Here is a 16,171-nt window from a genome sequence, read left to right as displayed (position 1 = left end):
TTAGAGGAAGAAACAAGATTTGGCTTTGTGCTCTACTTTACAGAAAGAGAGACCGTATCTACCATCAGGGAATGTCTGCTTCCACCTGCTATGCCCCATTCTCCTGCCTTAGGAGGCTTTATCAGAAGATGACAGAAGGGCAGAAGTTGGGGAAGGGGGTGGCTAGATACTAATCTCATTGCCTTAGGGTTATTTTCACAGTTTGTCATATGCCTCTTTGTAATTTATACCAGGAATGTGGAATCTTCTTGCAACCCAAGGGCCACAATATCTCAAGGGTGACCTTCTGGGAGCCATGTACCAGTGGGTTGTGTGGCAATACACGCCACTCTCCACCTTCCATCTAGGCAAGCAAGACGTATTGTCACAGGTAAAACCACAAGAGGAGGATGCAGAGAAGGTTCAGTGAGGGGTGGAGCCTGGGGAAGGGGTGTGGCCTGAATCCCAATGACCTACAGAGGCCTGGTGGGCCACATTTGGTTCCCAGGCACCTGCTTTATATGCTGTCTTAATTTTCTTTGATATATTTTGAATGAATTGTTGCATTGTGTAGTAGGAATATTATAATTGTTGTTATGCACCATGTCTATTGTACTATTGCATTGCAGTTTTGTTTTCTGAAACAGCTCTGAATACAGATGTAGAAACAGTCATAAAACTGACAGATTTTAAGCGCAATGGCTTCAAATAAGTGATTTAAAGCCACCAAGCACAAAACCAGTTTCTTTAAGTTTTATAATACCATTTTCCATTTATGCAATGTCACCAAAAGTCTTTTTATGGCCTGGAGTGTGTATTTAGGATAGAGGGCAACTGCTACAGTGTTAGGTTGGGTTTCATATACCATCTCTTTCATTACATTTATAGCCTGTACCACCCCAAAAGACTGAATGTGGGTAACTTCTCCTCTTGCAAACAAACAAAAACCCAGCAAAACCAAATAAACATGTTTGTGGCATATGATGTTCCGGAAATCATAGTAATTATACATTTCTTTAGACTTGGAGAGCTAACTATTTTGCAAGAAATGAATGGCTGGTGTTATCACTAACACTTGTTGATTTACCACTAAAACACAGCTTGTTCACGATTTGGTAAACTTCGGTGCAAAAGAGCCCTGCCAAGGACTGAGGAAGTGGTTGCTTCCTCTGAACTTCTCAATAAACCAAGAATCCCGTTACTGATTTATATATAAAGGAAATGTTCAGTCACTCAAACACTTCCATCTCAACTTTGTCATAAATCTAACATGATGTGCAGTCTCTCTCTGCTAACTTATCTATTATTCCTGCCAAATCTACATTGGGGGAGATTGAATTAACAATGGTAATTGAATTTGGAAAAAAGGGGGAATTTCCATTACATGTTAAACTGGGATTTTAAAAGTAAATGAGAGTTATGGATTTTCAATGACTGTGCCAAAAGGGTTCTTCAAACAACTAGTACAAGTTACTTGTCAATAATATCCCTCAGTATATCTCATTTGTTATAAACAAAAAACACGAGCAAACAAACAATTTGTCCCTCACACTCCATCTATATTTCTGAACAATTTACACTGCCACTAGCCATATCATGGGGTGTAAACTAGGGAAGCCAAAAAGGCCATGATTATAAAGACTACGGTCAACAGTAGTATTGATTGAAGTAACAAAGGGGTATGCTTGAAACTCCTCCCGCAGTCAGCACCCAGTTTGCAAGAGAACTTAAACAGGGAAGTAGGTTATAACTACGTGTGGAAGTGCAATCCCATTGAATTCAATGGGGCTAAAGCAGTCTAGCTATTCACAATAACGAAGCCTTTATAAGGCATTCAAGTTTACATGAAATAACATTATTTAGTCTCAAACGTTAGGCATTTTTGAGATTTGTTCCTTCTTGATTAAATTAAATTAAGAGGAGAAAGAGAAAAGTATGCACAGAAAGCCTCTAGAGATTTTGAATAATCTTCAAAGTATCAGTCTCTAATTATCCAATTAAAAATTGCAACTGTAAGTAATAAGTATGCCAGACTTTCTTTCCTCCTCCCCTCCTCCCCTCCTCCCACCCGCCAACTGCACCTACTTTCTCCAAAACAGTTACATTTTTAAATAATAAAAGGCACTTCACAGCTCTTTGGCAGCAAAAGTAGTCTTCAAAGTTTGCTTTCAACTACATGCATGTTTTTTTCCATCTGTGCTCTATGTCACCGCAAGGTTTTCTAGATATTACAGTAACGTCATGACAGAATCTAGACCAGTGGGTTGTGAACAATCTTAAGGATAGCATCTACAGGAAAACAACTAAAAGATACAAAAGTCTTCCCAGAAAATAAAAGCACCAGAATGATATTCAAATCAAGGAACAACCTGGAATGAAAAATAAGAAATAGCTATCTATGCTCCTTTGGAATTTTGGCATTTTCATTTCTCATTCTCCACACAGTAACAGGAATGCAATTCTCTTTCCAGTTCCTAGAATTGAACCCTGTTGGTTCTTATCTGAGCAGCTAAGAATTGTTCCTTAAATCCCATGACAAGAGAATCCTGTGAAATTAAACACACACACACACACACCCCCTTGGTCATTGGCTTTTTAATGGCAATTCCCTTAAGATGCTTGGATGCAAGCAAAGATTTAAAAACAAAAACTAAACATAAATCCTTGCAGTACAGCCAATCACACACTGGACAGTCACTCTATCCCTGTTTCATTCACATCTGTGCCCAAAAGCAAAGCCATAAATTTTGTCTACAATCCAAGTCCATTTTTTAAAAAAATTCTGTACTTTAGCTATGTTCAAGTTTGAGAAGATCCCTTGCCTTTTTCTTTCCCTATGAAAAATCCAGCCTTTGCAAGTCAGCGTACTTTTTGTATGTTTATTTCGGGAACATCTAGACGCAATGAGGTGGTGGCTGAGGTCCAAGTCCTGGCAGACAGGTGCTCATATCACACAGCATAAATGCAAACAAACACAGAGAGTGGTACTTAGCACCTATGCTGGAAGTCTCAGAAGAGAAGCCAAGATCTTAATTACTCATGGATTAAACACACACAGACACACACACACACACACACACACACACACCAAGAGAGAGATGCACTCCTAAAAAGATTTATCTTCAGGAGATAATTCTACATGCAGAAAGTGTTTCTTTAATGGAGCACATCCTGCCAAAAGCTACCACAGTTATATCACCTGAAGTCACAATCTAGCACCCTTACTTTGTGTCAAATTTATTGTCTACACTAAAATTACTGCATGAGGATTCATTTGTTGACTTTGGGGTCTTTTCTCTGAACCCTCTCTCTCCTTTTGTTGTACTCCTTCTGTTGAGTTGTGTTGTTTTTTACTTTTTATTTTAGACTCTTGAGATTCCTCCCCCCTCTAAAACCCCAATAAAAAACATTTATGCGGGGAATATACTGAACAGTCCAATGATTTTCCTGAGCTGTAATTGATCTCAATCAAATAATTAGTCCACAATACTTCAGTGAGTTACAGCAGGGAATTGGACTCTTTTGTTTAGATCATATACCATTCCATCTTTCAGGAAACAAAATACAAATAATATTATGTTGTGCTGGTATAAAGCCATCAGTGCCCATGATGCTTTACAGAGTACAAGAAGGCAAAGCCATGTCCAGTGAGTTTACAATCTCTAATTCAACACAGAGGGATGGAAATTCGGGCAGTATAAGCAGAACGTAAGAAAATAAGAGAAGCCCTGCTGGATGACACACTCTGTTCTCATAGTGGATCACCAGATGTCTATAGGAAGCCCATAAGCAGAACATAAACACACTGGGAAGATGCTAGTCCTACTCAACATAGACCCATTCAAGTTAATAGCTATAACTAAGTTAGACTCATTAATTTCACTGAGTCTACTTTGAGTAGGAATTACTTAAGTACAACCGAACAGCACTCTCCTACACATGATCCCTAGCAACTGGTGTTCAGTAGAGCAAGTGGCAAGTAGTCACCGACAGTCTTATCTTCCTTGTTTTTGGCACCCTCCTTGAATATGACTAATAGCCTTATCCTCTGCAAATTCCTCCCTTTTCAAGCTGTCCAAAGCCAGATTGGTGGCCATCACTACATCTTGCAGTAGCACATGCCATCATTCAACTATGGGATGTGTGAAGAAGTGCTTCCTTTTGTCCTTCCCAAGTACTGTACAGTGGTACCTCGGGTTACATACGCTTCTGGTTACGGACTCCGCTAACCCAGAAATATTACCTCGGGTTAAGAACTTTGCTTCAGGATGAGAACAGAAATCGTGCAGCAGCGGTGCAGCGGCAGCAGGAGGCCCCATTAGCTAAAGTGGTGCTTCAGGTTAAGAACAGTTTCAGGTTAAGAACAGACTTCCAGAACGAATTAAGTTCTTAACCTGAGGTACCACTGTATTCCAAAATTCAGGGTTGTTGAAGGGGACTGGGTTCCAGCAGTATAAGAGAGTGAGAAAAACTTTTATCCACTTTCTTCCCACCATAAATAATTTGATACCATGAAATCATGTCCCCTGCTGACTCACCCCTCCCCCACACACACATTTAAAAGCCCCAAACTTTATAGTCTGGCTTCATAAGGAGGTTGTTCCAGCCCGCTTTCCCTTTCTACATAGGGAAATAATATGGGATTCTTTCAATTACATGTACTAAGGAGGCAATCATAGACCCACTTATCTGGAAGCAAGCTCCATTTAACTCAATGACTATACATCTATAGGACGGCACTGTTAAGCTTAGTTGCATTAGGTAATGGGTTGTTGTGCTGAAACACTTAATGAAAAAGGGGCAATCTGGGTATATTTAGTAGCTGTATATAGCACATTCTAAGGGTGGTATTCTAAGGATACCAATTGGTATCCATCAGGTAACAGAAGGCATCTGTCAGTGAAATGAGGAAGGAGCTAATTTTTGGCCCCCATTTCTCTCTAAATCTTGCTTCAGAGTTTTGGTGGGCCCTATGGAGAAGACCTGGGGACACAGGGAGCTATAGCGGGAATCACCTCCCTCTCTGGTCCACTAACTGCCTTCCATCAACTGCGGGTATACAACCTTTAATATGTGTATATTATTTTCCAATGTTTCCAGCACTTCACAAGGATTATCTTGCTGCAACACTTACAGCAATCCTATGGTGTACCTAAGCATACTGTGTGCATATTTGAAGACGAGGAGTTAGATGCTGTGAATGGCTTGCCTAAGGCTACCTAGCGAATTCACAGAGCAAGAGACAGGATTCACACCAGGTCCACTGTTGCTGTGCAGCCCTGCTGGCATTACCCTAAGTACCATTTTCTCCAAGCTTGCCACAAACACCTGACATCTCCAAAGTGAACACTACAGCATTTTCTTCTACCTGATGCTAAACACAGGGCATAAACAAAAAGGGCTTGAGGGTTTATATCTTTTTTCCCTTAATTTCCAGGTGATTTCATTTATTAGCAGTTTTAGATCACTGATGCAGTGCTATTATGCAAGCACTTCTGGAATGAGATGAAACTAAACAAGAATCAGTAAAACAAGCAAAATGTGAAGCGAGAGAGCAGCATTAGGAGACGTGTAGAGTGAAAATGAACTATTTTTAAAAGCAAAAGTGGAAGCGGGGATTAGAAAGACATTGTGGTCATTTCCTACGGATAGAACAACTTCTGCATCCATAAATAAATAATGCAAGCACACACACCTGTATATGTAAATAAGTGGATAAGAAGACGGGGATAGTTAAGTATTCCAGCTGTAGCCTCTTATTTTTTATATTTAGAATACTGATGAAGTTGGAGCCTGAAACACTTAACTGAATTCATTTATTTATATATTACTATTTGGCTGCATCATATATAGAGCCTTCTTCAATGCAGTTTAATTTTGTTGTTTTTCATCCATATATATATATATATATATATATATATATATATATATATATATGAGAGAGAGAGAAAATATATAGTGCCCTTGAACACTCCTCTAGATCATTGTTAGCTACTGGAGTTCAAAGAAAACTAGTTCCCTCTCTTTCACAGAATAAACCAGGCAAAATGGACGGGAGTGAGAGTGAAAGCAGGATCCACTTGTTAGAAAGGGTGATAGGGAAAACGTGACATATGTGAAGAAAATGAAAGTCTTGCATTTATCAAAGAGCTTAATATATGTATCCCAAAGTCACAGGAGTAAGGTGAGATATTCCAGGACACTCCATGAATACGGATTTACACAGTGTCAGTATACCGCAAAAATCCTTATACAAAGCGATAGCCATAAATGCCTAGCAGTAATTTCTCAAAACTGGTTATTTCAATTATTAACTTAAGTCAAAGTTTCAATTCAAAATGTTAAATCTAATTAGACTCAAAAGAAATTGTTCAATATAATTTATTCCTCTCCACTTTTTTTGCGCAAGCCTGTAATTTAACAGGCAAGTCTACAAGTCAAGAATACCACAGACCATGCGCTTTTTTAAGTAAATGGATCATAATTGGTTTAAATTCAAGCATTTTAGCTTGTTGGGTTTTGGTGTTGAAATAACAAATAACTAGATTAAAACAAAATGAAGCCTTTAAAGTTTGGACCCTATGTTGTGAAATAAATAGCATCAATGCATTAGGGCAATGCAAGAATAGATAAAAAGTCTCAGGTCATAATAAATACCCTAATTTCAGATAATCCATTAAAAACACACAGAGAACAGCAACAACAAAAAGCTAAGTGTAGTACACTGGTAGATGCTTCTCAACTAAAATGGCTTTTTGCTTGATGTGCATTACGATGATTATATTCCGGCATTCTGCCTCTCCATTCCAGGCCTTTGTACAGATGTTTATTCTTTTCTCTCCTATTTGGTTATTATGGTTCATTATGTTGAGAGAATAAACTGATTGAAATGTTCAGAGAGATGAGTACCGCAATAAAATGTGTGTTGGGAGGGGGTTGGAAGGAAGCAGACAGGGAGATGAGGGCAAAGGGGGATTTTATCATGCTTGAGCACTACTGCCTCTGAAATGATGCAAAGGAACCAGGGGTAGCTTGGAGGAGAAAGGAGCCTAAAATGCACATATCTGGAAGTCGGGGGTAGGGGGAACCATATGCCAGATACAGAGAGAGAAAAGAGGGGCGGAGGAGAGAGAACGGTTCTGTGTTCCGATGTAAACTTCTGGCAAGAGCTGGTTTGTTGTCAGGTTCCCAGACACAAAATAGATGCTCTGTTCACTAAGCATGAAGCCCTGCAAGGAGCTGGGAGCTCAGAGGCTCTTGGCTTTCCTCAAGTCTCATTAGGTCTGCATATTAATGACTTGCAGTAATATAAAGCAGCCCTTGAACAGGCTTTCCTCTCTCCCCCCACCCAACCCCGTCTTACAACGCGCCCAGGCTTCTCGCAGCAAAAGAAACAACACACTTGGAAGAGCAAAGGGCTGAAAAACCAACCAGCCAGCCTCCACTCAGTCTCTCAGTGCTTCTGAGGAAATTGAGTAGGGTGGGATTCACCTTCATGTCCTCTCTCCAGATGGTTTGGGCTACAGCTCCCATCAGCTCTAGCCAGCCCTGGCTGGTGCTCATGGGAGATGTAGTCCAAAACATTTGGAAGGGACCCAGCTGAGGAAGGCTGTTCTAGCAAGAGAGGAAAGTAAGACATACACACTTCCTCAGAGGATCACCTTGAAAGGTGTGGCTGTAACAACCAACAGGAAGCCCCTTGAATTTTTGTGACTTGATCAATATTAATGCAAAGATTGGATTCCAAGACCTCAGCTGATGATAATTCAGAAACAGCTGGCACTGAATACTGTAGGGTGTGCATGACAGCTACGTAAATGCCAAAAATACCCTTGCTCCTCTCAAACTGGTAGAAGCAGCTCCACCACAAGACTATGCTCTCTTTTCATCCAGAAGCCGGTGAAGATCAAATCACCATGTACCACACAATCATGAATCCAAATATCACAATTAGATGCAGCCCACTTATTGGCTTATAAAAGCCAGGTTAATGAGATAGAAAGTAGCATCCTGCAAGTGCAAGGCATCACATATTAAAGATACCCTGTGAGACGCTACTGATCACCACACACGCACACACACACACAAACCTTCACCATCCAACTGCCATTCAATCATGACTCTTTTGCTGCCTCGCTTTTTCTCATTCAAACCCCTAGGGGCACACTCCTTGTGCATCACACCACAAAGCCTGCTATCCAGTTGATGCTGCAAACTGCTTTGAAATCTTCTAAACAGCTTTTCAGACGATCTTTTTTTGCCTGCTCCCAAATGTATCAGTACCTCTGTACCTCTAATAGGCAAGGAAAGTCCACCACATACCATTAACATACCAAAACTCTGTAGCTCTCAAGAGCAAGCCAAGGTTGTGGTGTGTGTGTGTTTTAAAATCACACACACATAAATATGTATTAAATGGAACACTCTTAAAACCCATCCATGCATCTGCAGAAAAAGACAACAAACACTCTGTATCCCATTACTTTCAGGCCTATTATTTATTTATCTATCTGTAATTGCCCTTGCTGCCTCGCTTATTAAAAGATCAAATATTTAGATTCCCCCTTATCAGACTTACCAGAGGATTGACCTCGATTAGTGGCGTCATGATCGCTGTCTCCTTGCTCACTGTCTCCATGACCACTGTCCTTAGAGCTTACTATGTCTGCTTCCTGGAATGCAGAACTAGAAACATAAAAAAGCGCTTAATATTTGAACACCCGGGAAAAAGGGAAAGTCATAAAACATTCTTCTGCCATCACATGGCCACATGTGGAGCTGCACTCAGCCAGACCTCCCGCTCACAGCACTGATGTTGCTGTTGCTGATGTTGCTGCTGCTGAGAAGCTCTTTCCATCAGAAACAAAACTTGTACTTCCAGGCATTAATAATCCATCTGGACAGTCAGTAGCCATTATTACACTGCCTGTGCTACAGAGTTGTTATGAATAATTTGGCTGAATTTGCTTAAACTGGGAAGCTAATTTCTGCACAGAGAAGTCAATACTATATGCCAGTTCTTGAAGAGAGGCTCATAAGTATTTGAGGCACGTTTCAGACCAGCACAAAATGAGATTCCACTCTCTTTTCAGGTAATCTCTGCAAGACCCACCAAAAGCCATAATTCAAAGGTGTTCATTCAGGGCCGATTTATTTTGCTTAATGTTCCTGTCTGAACAAATTCATTTTTATATTCCCCAGCTATTATTCGACATCTGCAGTAAACACATTTCCACGTCCTCCTTCATACTTGCTGAAATACATCTCAGGTTGTGCAAAATTAGGGCCATAATTTAGGAAATCAGGAGGTCCTACCTGTTTACCCGCCGTGGTCTATCAACTAGATAACTGAGCTCTGCACGCTGGTGTTTAGTCTAGAAAAATAATTAGAAAAAAATAATTGAACTCCCAGTGTGTTTTTTGCAGGCAAAACCAGTTTATGCATCTATAATTATTATAATGGATCTATAAGTGCATTATAGTTAAGCCATTGAATACCCAAGAAACAAGTATCACTGGTGTATCTGAGTTCCTTACTTCCCTTACACTGGCGAGGACTGAAATAATAGTGCTAAGGCAAATAAACAAAGATTACTCTTGAATTCCATGCCTATACTGAATAGCAATGGGTGAAAAATGTCAAATGAGGTACTACTTATTCTGAATAATAAACCTACAATTTGAACACCACTGTGTATTTCATTGCAGCATATGGAAAGAAGAAATACAAAATTTATTTATTTATTTAAAAAAAGATGAACAAGGAGAATATTTCTTCTTAGGTTCCAGAAGAACAATTTTTCAAATATTATCAAAAATTCTTCATTGGCTTCTCCAAGGTGCAAAACACTGTTTTCTCTCAGTAATAGACACAGAGAGTATACACTCAATTAAATACCCAGCAGACCACATTTTAATCGAAGAATGTTAAGTCCAGATTATGTGATCTGCAAAAATTCTTTACACACCAGGGTAACACAAAACATGCATAATGTGGCAGAATGTTGAGCTTTGATAGAAGCTTGCAGTTGCATTCTTTTGAGATGGTTCTTTTATAACAAAAATGCTTCATATGGAACCACTCTGCTAGAGTCATGAAAAGTTAATTAATAAATCCTTAATTCTTGAATTAATTAAAACTGCTGCCTGGTAGTTAGATGTTCATAACCACAAGAAACCCCACCACTCCCCCCACAACCTTAATCATACAGGCAGGCACTTTGAGATGTAAATGACAGCTTTTTTAATTAAAACACACACACACACAAACTTTACTGCATTGAATAGAAGCATCATTACAGAAACTATTTCAGATTTGGTGTTCCTGAAAGGAGCAATAAAATAACTAAAGGACCAAACGAACAGCAAAAAATTCCCTGACATGCATGGATTGGTCTGCACTGAGGGAAAATAAAAACTGGCAGCTGACCCAGGGCTGTGTTGCTTTGATACAGAAAAGGAAGAAGCTAGGCTAGCTTCATTCAAATGCACATAGTGTGGGCGCTTGGCTGCAACCATTTCTAAGATGCTCCCCAGTGCACAATTGCTTCTGCCTCTGAAAAGAAGCTACTTACTGGCTGAAACCAAAAGGTGCCTCAAAACACACAGAGCTGTCCAAGTAGCCTGCCCTGAATCAGGATGGAGCAAGATGGATATTTAGGATGGGTGTGTGTGTGTGTGTGTGTGTGTGTGTGTGAGAGAGAGAGAGAGAGAGAGAGAGAGAGAGAGAGAGAGAAGGTGGACAAGGCATGTCTACACAGAAGTAAGTCCCCTTATGTTCAGTGGAGCTTTTCCCCAGGTAACCGCACATCATGACAGCCTAAATAACAGTGAAGGAATTAGAGATGGTGCAGATGAAGGAAAGCTGCACTGCAGTTTGGTGGCAGTACAGTGGCTGGAAGTGCATGTGTTGCTGGAGAGAGGGCATAAATCAGCTGACTACTCATCTGCTACTACTTGCCACAACTGTAGTAGTAATCTACAGCCCACTTAAGAGAACTGAACTGAGCAGCAGGTTGATAGTGCCAATTAATAAATGACAGTCTGGAGACCTGTAAGCATTTGAGCAGGGAGATTATAAGGCAAGTCAATGCTTGTAACACTTAATACCAGTAGTAATACCAGTAGTAACATTAATAATTAGAGAAAAATATGCAACCAGTTAAGTGAGAGTTCTATGTGCAGCTGCTCAGGAGTAAGCCCCCTAGAAGGCAATGGGACTTACTTATGAGTAAATATTAGTTTACTCCTCACTCAACCACCTTGGAACTTCCACCTGATTTAAGCGCATCAGGTTCCAGCACTGATAGTTGCTAACTGTTACAGCTCAAGAGCCAGTAAGATATAATAGGGTGTCAGACTAGGAGCAGGTGAGACCTAGATTTAAAACTCTTCTCACCCAAGAAGCTCATTGGGTGACCATCATTCAGCCTGGTCTACCTCTAAAGGTTGTTGTGAGGGGAAAATGGGTATGGAGAGCAACATGTGCCACCTGCAGTTCCAGGGAGGAAAGGCAGGCCTGTTGTAAGTCTAGCAAAAGATAGTGAGGGATACAGCAAAGGGAGAGGAGGAGGAGTGCCCTTGTGGCTCCTGAGGTTGTGAGAAGCCCAGAGGGCAGCAAGACGCCTTACCTCGCTGGACAATATACTGCCATTGGAGATGATGTCGGGCTGCTGGTCGGTGTATCCCGTGACGATGGCCCCGCAAGGGTTGTGCTCGGCGTCGGTGCTGCGGGAAGGGCTGCAGGGCTTGAGGAACATCAGGTCGGTCTTGGCCGACTCGGGGGTGAGGCAGACCTGGTAGCAGTAGTTCTGGTTGTGGTGGTGGGAGCCGAAGCTGGCTGACTCCTCGACGGGCACCTGGGCTGGGTTGCTGGGTACGTTGGAGCTCTGCACGAGCATGATATCGGACTTGCTGAGCTTCTTCTTGCGCGCCCGCGCTTGGCGGCTGCAGCAAGGGCAGCAGCAGCAGCAGCTGAGGCAGCAGTCGCTGGCCAGGCACGTGTAGATGTTGAGCTTCTTCTCCTTCTGGCAGCGTACGGCCAGCACGATCATGGCCAGCAGGAAGATGAAGGAGACCGAGCCCAGCGCGATGATGAGGATCAGCGTCAGGTCCAGGGATGTCTCGCCGCCGGCGCCGCCCCCCGAGCGGCTGGGCCGGTGCTCTCCGCCGGGGCCCCCAGCGCCCCCGGAACCCAGCCCCCCGCCGGCCCCTGCGCCGCCTCCGCCGCCTCCCGCGCCCGCGCCCTGCCTCTCCACGGCGCTGTCTACCAAGACCACGTGCAGGGCGGCGGTGGAGGAGAGCGGCGGCTGCCCGTGGTCGCGAACCTCGATGACCAGCTCGTAGGGCCGCTGCGCGTCGCGCTTGGCGGGCACCTTGCGCGCGGTGCGCAGCTCGCCCGTGCGCCAGTCCATGCGGAACAGGCTGGCCTCGTTGCCGCGCGCGATGCTGTAGGTGAGGCGCGCGTTCTCGCCATCGTCCGCGTCCACGGCCGCCACGCGGGTCACCAGGTAGCCTGGCTCGGCGCCGCGGGGAAGCACCTCCCGCGCCGGCGTGCCATTGCGCCCGGGCAGCGGGCTGACGATGGCGGGCGCGTTGTCGTTCTGGTCCACCACTACGATATTGACCGTCGCGTTGCCGGCCAGAGCTTGCTCGACGTCGGGGTCGTCGGGTCCTCCGCCTCCGCCCGCCGCGTCGCGGGCTTCCACCTGGAAGCTGAACTCCTTGAGCTGCTCGTAGTCAAAGGAGCGCAAGGCGTACAGGAAGCCGTTCTCGGAGTTGATGGACACGTAGGTGAACACCGACATGCCCTGGATCTGGCTGTCAAGGATGGAGTAGGCCAGCTGCGCGTTGGCGCCCTGGTCGCGGTCGGTGGCGCTCACGGCGTAGATGTACGCGCCAGGCACGTTGTTCTCGCTCACGTACACCTGGTAGACGGGCTGCGAGAAGCGCGGCGCATTGTCGTTCACGTCGCTGATGCGCACCTGGATGGACTTGCTGGTGCTCAGCGCCGGCTCGCCCAGGTCCCGGGCTACCACCGTCAGCGTGTACGCGTCTCCGCCGGGCTGCTCGCGGTCCAGGGGCCCTTCGGTGACGATGGTGTAGTAGTTCTTGAAGGAGCTCTTCAGACGGAAAGGCGCGTCGCCCTGCAGCAACTCGCACTGCACTTGCCCGTTCTCCTCAGAGTCGCGGTCGGACACGCTAAACAGAGCCACCACGGTGCCCGGCGCGGCAGCCTCGCTCACGGCCTCCTTGACGGTGGAGAAGCTGATCTCGGGCGCGTTGTCGTTGGCGTCGAGCACCCGCACCAGCACTTTGCAGTGGGCGGGCACGGCGTTGGGGCCCAGGTCCTTGGCTTGCACGTACACCTGGTACACGCTGCTCTCCTCGAAGTCCAGCTCGCCGTTCACCTCGAGGCGACCCGTGCGCGGCGAGATGCCGAAGAGCTCTCGCGCACGGGCCGAGATGTGGCTGCTGAAAGAGTAGATGATCTCGCCATTCTGGCCCTCGTCCGGGTCGCTGGCGTTGAGCTGCAGCACCAGCGTGCCCGGCGGCGAGTTCTCGGGCAGGGCGACCGTGTAGACGGGCTGCTCGAAGGCGGGCACGTTGTCGTTGGAGTCCAGCACGCGGATGGTGAGCAGGGCTGTGCCCGTGCGCTGCTGGGGCTGCCCGCCATCTACGGCCGTCAGCACGTAGCGGTGTACCGCCTGCTGCTCGCGGTCCAGCGGCTTGGAGAGCACCAGCTCAGCGAAGCGGTTGCCGTCGGGCTGCGTCTGCACGTCCAGCGAGAAGTAGCCATTGGGGGTGATCTCGTAGGTGCGCAGCGAGTTGGTGCCCACGTCCGGGTCGAAGGCGCTCTCCAAGGGGAAGCGGGTGCCTGGCGTGGCGCTCTCCGAGATCTCCACCGTCAGGTCGGGCTCCGGGAAGGCGGGCGGGTTGTCGTTGATGTCCAGCACTTCGATCTCGACGCGGAAGAGCTCCAGCGGGTTCTCCAGGAAGACCTCGAGGTGCAGCTGGCACGACGGGCTCTGCTTGCAGATCTGCTCGCGGTCGATCTTCTCGTTCACGTACAGCACCCCGGTCTCCAGGTTGAGGTCCAGGTAAGGGCTCCGCGAATTGGGCACCGTCTGGAAGCGGCGAGCGGAAAGTTTTGTAATGTCCAAGCCCAGATCTTCGGCGATATTCCCCACGAAAGTGCCATGCTCTTGCTCCTCCTGCACCGTGTAGTGAAGCTGCGAAAGGGCTCCCTCCACCATCCAGATTAAGGCAAAGACGAATAGCACGACCATCTCCAAAAGGGGAAAAGAGATTTCCCCCCCTCCCCGACGCTAACACTTCCCCCTTCTCCAGGAAAAGAAAAAAAACCCTCCTCCTTCGAGAAACACCGTGTCTGTGCGGGGAGGGAGGGAGGGGAGGGAGCGCCAGAGATTGATGGGAGCTTTAGAAAGGATTTATGATTCCTTTCCCTTCATGTTCTCTTTCCTCCCCCATCGCCTTCCTTTAAAATAAATTTAAAAACTGGGGTGGGGGAAGCTGGGGGAGGGAGAAATATCACCCAAGATGGGCACGGGAGGGAGCCAAGCCGAGCTCCCACCTCATCGGTGATCTTCGCAAGAAATGACCAACTGGAGGCAATAGGTAGGTGGCTATATAGACACAGGAGCCCGCTTTAATTTATTCCCAGAGTCCTGGCACTGCACCGCGGCAGCCGGAAAGGCGCTGGAGGCAGCGGTAGCCACGGCAAATCCCGAGGAACTGGTCGGTTTCAAGATTGTCCTCCGTTGGGCTTCCTGGTCGGAGCGGGAGCGCGGAAGGCTGCGGGAAGAAGCGATGGGCATGCCCCCTTCCGATGAAGAAAAAAGCATGAGAAGGTCCTCTCTCTCTCTCTTAAAACATTTTTTTAAAGAGAGCCACAAAAATATGACAGCCAGAGGAAGGATGGGGAGAAAAGCGGCAGCCCCAAACTTTAAATTCCCTGAATTTCTCCGGGGCTTTGCTGAGATGCTCTTAAATCTCCAGCTCTTCCTTGCATGCCTTTGCGCTCAGTTTCCTTCCGCCGTCTCCTCCTCGGCTGCTTTGCCTCTTTCTCGCTGACTAGCAAGCACATTCACTAAGCAGTGCTGCTGCTGCTGCTACTGCAGCTCCTCGCGCTAGCTCGCTCGCCCTCCCGCCTCCCGTCCCGAGCTCCAGCTCCCGCGATCTCGGCTGGCAGTTTCTGAGCTCGGAGCGCTCGGCTCTTCTGTTTTTGCGCAGCGACCTGCTCCTGCCAACCAATCGCCTCGCCGTCACAGCCCCAGGGCGGCAGCCCATTGGATGTGCCGCACGTCCAGCAGCTGTCGTCACGGAGCAAAGAGGGAGGAGGAGGAGGAGGGGGGAGGAGGGAGGGAGCCCGGGAGAACCCTGCGCTCCAGTCGACTCGGCGCGAGGGCGCGCGTGCGCGCCGGTCTCAGGCAGAGAGAAGAGCCCTGCCACTCCCGAGGCGCTTGCCGGGGAATCTCTGCCTCGGAAAGTTACTATTCCCCTGTCGCGGCTCCTGAGCGAGGAGATCACCTCTCGTCATCAATGCAAACCATGACGCTAATAAACAAGCTGCTCCGTGGAGATGGAATTTCCACCTGCTGCCGACTTTCCCTTTCGCCTTTGCCTATTTCGGTATCTTTCTGCTCTGGAAAGCATCGCCAACAAGGAAAACTTGACATACATTTCCCTTACTTATTTTTCTTTTCCCCGCGGTTTGATTTTCCTTTGCCGGATCGTCTTTGACACGCAATGGAGAGCCACTTGGAGTTTCCACTAACTGCCTGCTGTGGCTTTTTTTGGGGGGGGGCGGCGGTCCTTAACAGCAAGCATTTATCTTCTAATCGATTTCACAAAACAAGCGCTCGCAGAGAGATGATGACACTGAATAACAATATATGGTGAACAAATTTATCCACAGGCCGCCTGTGCTACTATGAACATCGTACCCTCTATGGCTCAGCGGCAGGGCAGAGCAGAAGGTCGCAGGTTCAATCCCCACCGCACCCAGGTCCGGCTGGGGGAGTTTCCTGTCTGAAATTCTGAAGAGGAGCTGCCAGTCAGTAGAGATCATCCTAGACCAATAGTCTGACTCGGTTTCTATGTCTAGCCAAGAATCTGACGGGATGTGGTTTTGTTGTTGCTTTAAAAAACAATAATTGTAGATTAGAGAGCC

At 46.3% G+C, this 16,171-nt stretch overlaps 1 protein-coding gene across 9 annotated transcripts in view; it reads right to left on the bottom strand.

The window, feature by feature from the left end:
- Positions 1 to 15,188, bottom strand: part of PCDH10 (protocadherin 10) — a 55,714-nt gene extending 40,526 nt beyond the window's left edge. For all 9 annotated transcript variants that reach the window (XM_082237568.1, XM_082237569.1, XM_082237570.1 and 6 more), the window contains exons 1-3: positions 11,610 to 15,188; positions 9,295 to 9,353; positions 8,558 to 8,664 (exon numbers count right to left, since the gene is read on the bottom strand). In XM_082237568.1, the coding sequence (XP_082093694.1) occupies positions 8,558 to 8,664; positions 9,295 to 9,353; positions 11,610 to 14,267 (2,824 nt within the window). In that variant the 5' untranslated portion in view covers positions 14,268 to 15,188. The remainder of the gene's footprint in view (positions 1 to 8,557; positions 8,665 to 9,294; positions 9,354 to 11,609) is intronic.
- Positions 15,189 to 16,171: the final 983 nt, after the last annotated feature.

This window comes from Podarcis vaucheri (genome assembly GCF_965113315.1).
Source record: "Podarcis vaucheri genome assembly, chromosome: 9".
Classification (NCBI taxonomy): Eukaryota; Metazoa; Chordata; class Lepidosauria; order Squamata; family Lacertidae; genus Podarcis; species Podarcis vaucheri.
Note: the sequence above shows the minus strand (reverse complement) of the source record. Positions and strands in the feature narration are given on the sequence as shown.